The 1,891-nt window shown below is 45.1% G+C and overlaps 1 protein-coding gene across 1 annotated transcript in view; it reads left to right on the plus strand.

The window, feature by feature from the left end:
* The window catches only part of TXNRD1 (thioredoxin reductase 1), a 124,544-nt gene extending 123,460 nt beyond the window's left edge, over window positions 1-1,084 (plus strand). The window contains exon 16 of the mRNA XM_007952399.2: window positions 1,022-1,084. Within this exon, the coding sequence (XP_007950590.2) occupies window positions 1,022-1,084 (63 nt within the window). The remainder of the gene's footprint in view (window positions 1-1,021) is intronic.
* The last annotated feature ends 807 nt before the right edge of the window (window positions 1,085-1,891 follow it).

The raw sequence follows: 1,891 nt of genomic DNA on the forward strand, positions 1-1,891 counted from the left end.
GGAGAGTCGATGAAAGAGGGGGAGGCCTTCAACGAGATGGATTGATACAGTGGCTGCGATGATGGGCTCAAGTATAGCAGGGATTGTGGGGCTGGCGCAGGATCGGGCAGTGTTTCGTTCTGCTGTGCATGGGGTCGCTATGAGTCGGAAACGACTCGACGGCAACAACAACATATATATAAAGAGAGAGAGAATGTATACTGTATAGACACACACAATGTATATATAGTATGATCCTATAAACCAATTGCTGTTGAGTTTATTCCAGCTCAGGTGCCCTCATACGTGTCAGTGGAACTGTGCTGCACAGGATCGTCAGTGCCTGACTGTTCAGAGTAGGTGGCCAGGCCTTTCTTCCGTGTGCTTCTGGATGGGCTTGAGCTGCCGACTCTTTGGTTAACAGCTAAGTACTTAACTTGGTTGTGCCACACAGGGACTCCAAATTACTATATGTCAGGATAGTATGATGTATATTATAAAATATAGTTACCAAATACTATTTTGTGAAAAATGAAAAGAATTACAGCTATGTGTAGAACAGAAATGAAATACTGAGCCAAGAAAGTAGATGGCGTAAGAGTACATACACCATCTTGCCATTTACTTGTAAAGTTTTCAAAAATGTACAAAATAAGTGCATGATGAAATGCATAAGAAAGATAAGCCCTGATTAGGAGGAGAAGGTAATCAGGGAAGGGGCTCTCACTGTATCCACAATACTCCTTGAGCCGGGTGAGTATTTCATGGTGAATTTCTTTTAGAAAGTTGACAAGCATCTAAGGTAACAGCTTTAATGATTTTTACCCCTCTTGTGCAAACAAAGTTCTTCATTAGATATAATCTTTTTTTCCTCTTCCTCTCTGGTTTTAAAATGTATTTCCTTTTTATCCTCTGCAGATAATAGAGGTTTTTATCTTTGGTCATATTACTTCTCTGTTTTGCTCATAAAGTAAACATCCAAGTCCTTCCTAATATGTTGTCTGAGCAGGTTCCTGAAAATGTCCTTTCTCCTCCCTTGCAGGTGTTCACAACACTGTCGGTGACCAAACGCTCCGGGGGAAGCATCCTCCAGGCTGGCTGCTGAGGTTAAGCCCCGGTGTGGGTGCTGCTGCCGAGTCGCCACCACTGATTGGTTCCTCGCCCAAATCCAGGGCAGCGCTTTCAGGAAGGTCCTCGGGCTCTTGGCACCTGTGTGCCGTGGGCTAACACCCACCGAGGCCCCCTTGGATCTCCTGGGTGGGAGGTGGTGAGCACAAGGCAGTAAGCATCTCACTGGGGTCACGGTAACAGACTTGAAGCTGATCTCGGCAGTGCATTGAGCTGCATCCATGAAGTCACTGGCCTCAAGCCTATGCGGGGGGGGCAGTGATTGAACAACTGTCGAATCAGTTTTAGCTTGATGTTTCCTTTGTGAGTTTTCTCTGTTCTCACTGTCAAGCTTTCTAATGTTGATGATATTCCATGGTGTTAATGATACTTGAGACGGAAAATGTAAGCGATTGATTTTTGTCCAAAAGCAAGTCAAGGCTAGAGCATCCAATGGAGTGTCTTATTGCATGGAAGGCGTGCTTTGCCTCCCTTGGAGGCTCCAATAGGCTTCTCCCCTGAAATGTCTCTGTCCTCCTGTGTGCTTCCAACGAGTACAATGCACTGTTTACTTTACTGACCTGCTTACTGTGTCTCTCTTAATAAGTTAGAAGTTGTATGTCCAACAGATAAGTCTATGAATGACTTTGGCCAGATTGGCCTGCATGGGCCCCATCACTGGTTGTTACTGTTTTAAGCTCTGTTCAGGAAGGGAAGTGCCTGTTTGACCCTCCCCATTTGAAGTAATACTGACTGCACAGGTAGAGTGTCACAGAACACGTCACTTGGTCATACAGTGGGATTT

The sequence above is a fragment of the Orycteropus afer genome, unplaced genomic scaffold (assembly GCF_000298275.1).
Source record: "Orycteropus afer afer isolate SDZICR_OR568_19922 unplaced genomic scaffold, OryAfe1.0 scaffold00334, whole genome shotgun sequence".
In the NCBI taxonomy this organism is placed as follows: Eukaryota; Metazoa; Chordata; class Mammalia; order Tubulidentata; family Orycteropodidae; genus Orycteropus; species Orycteropus afer.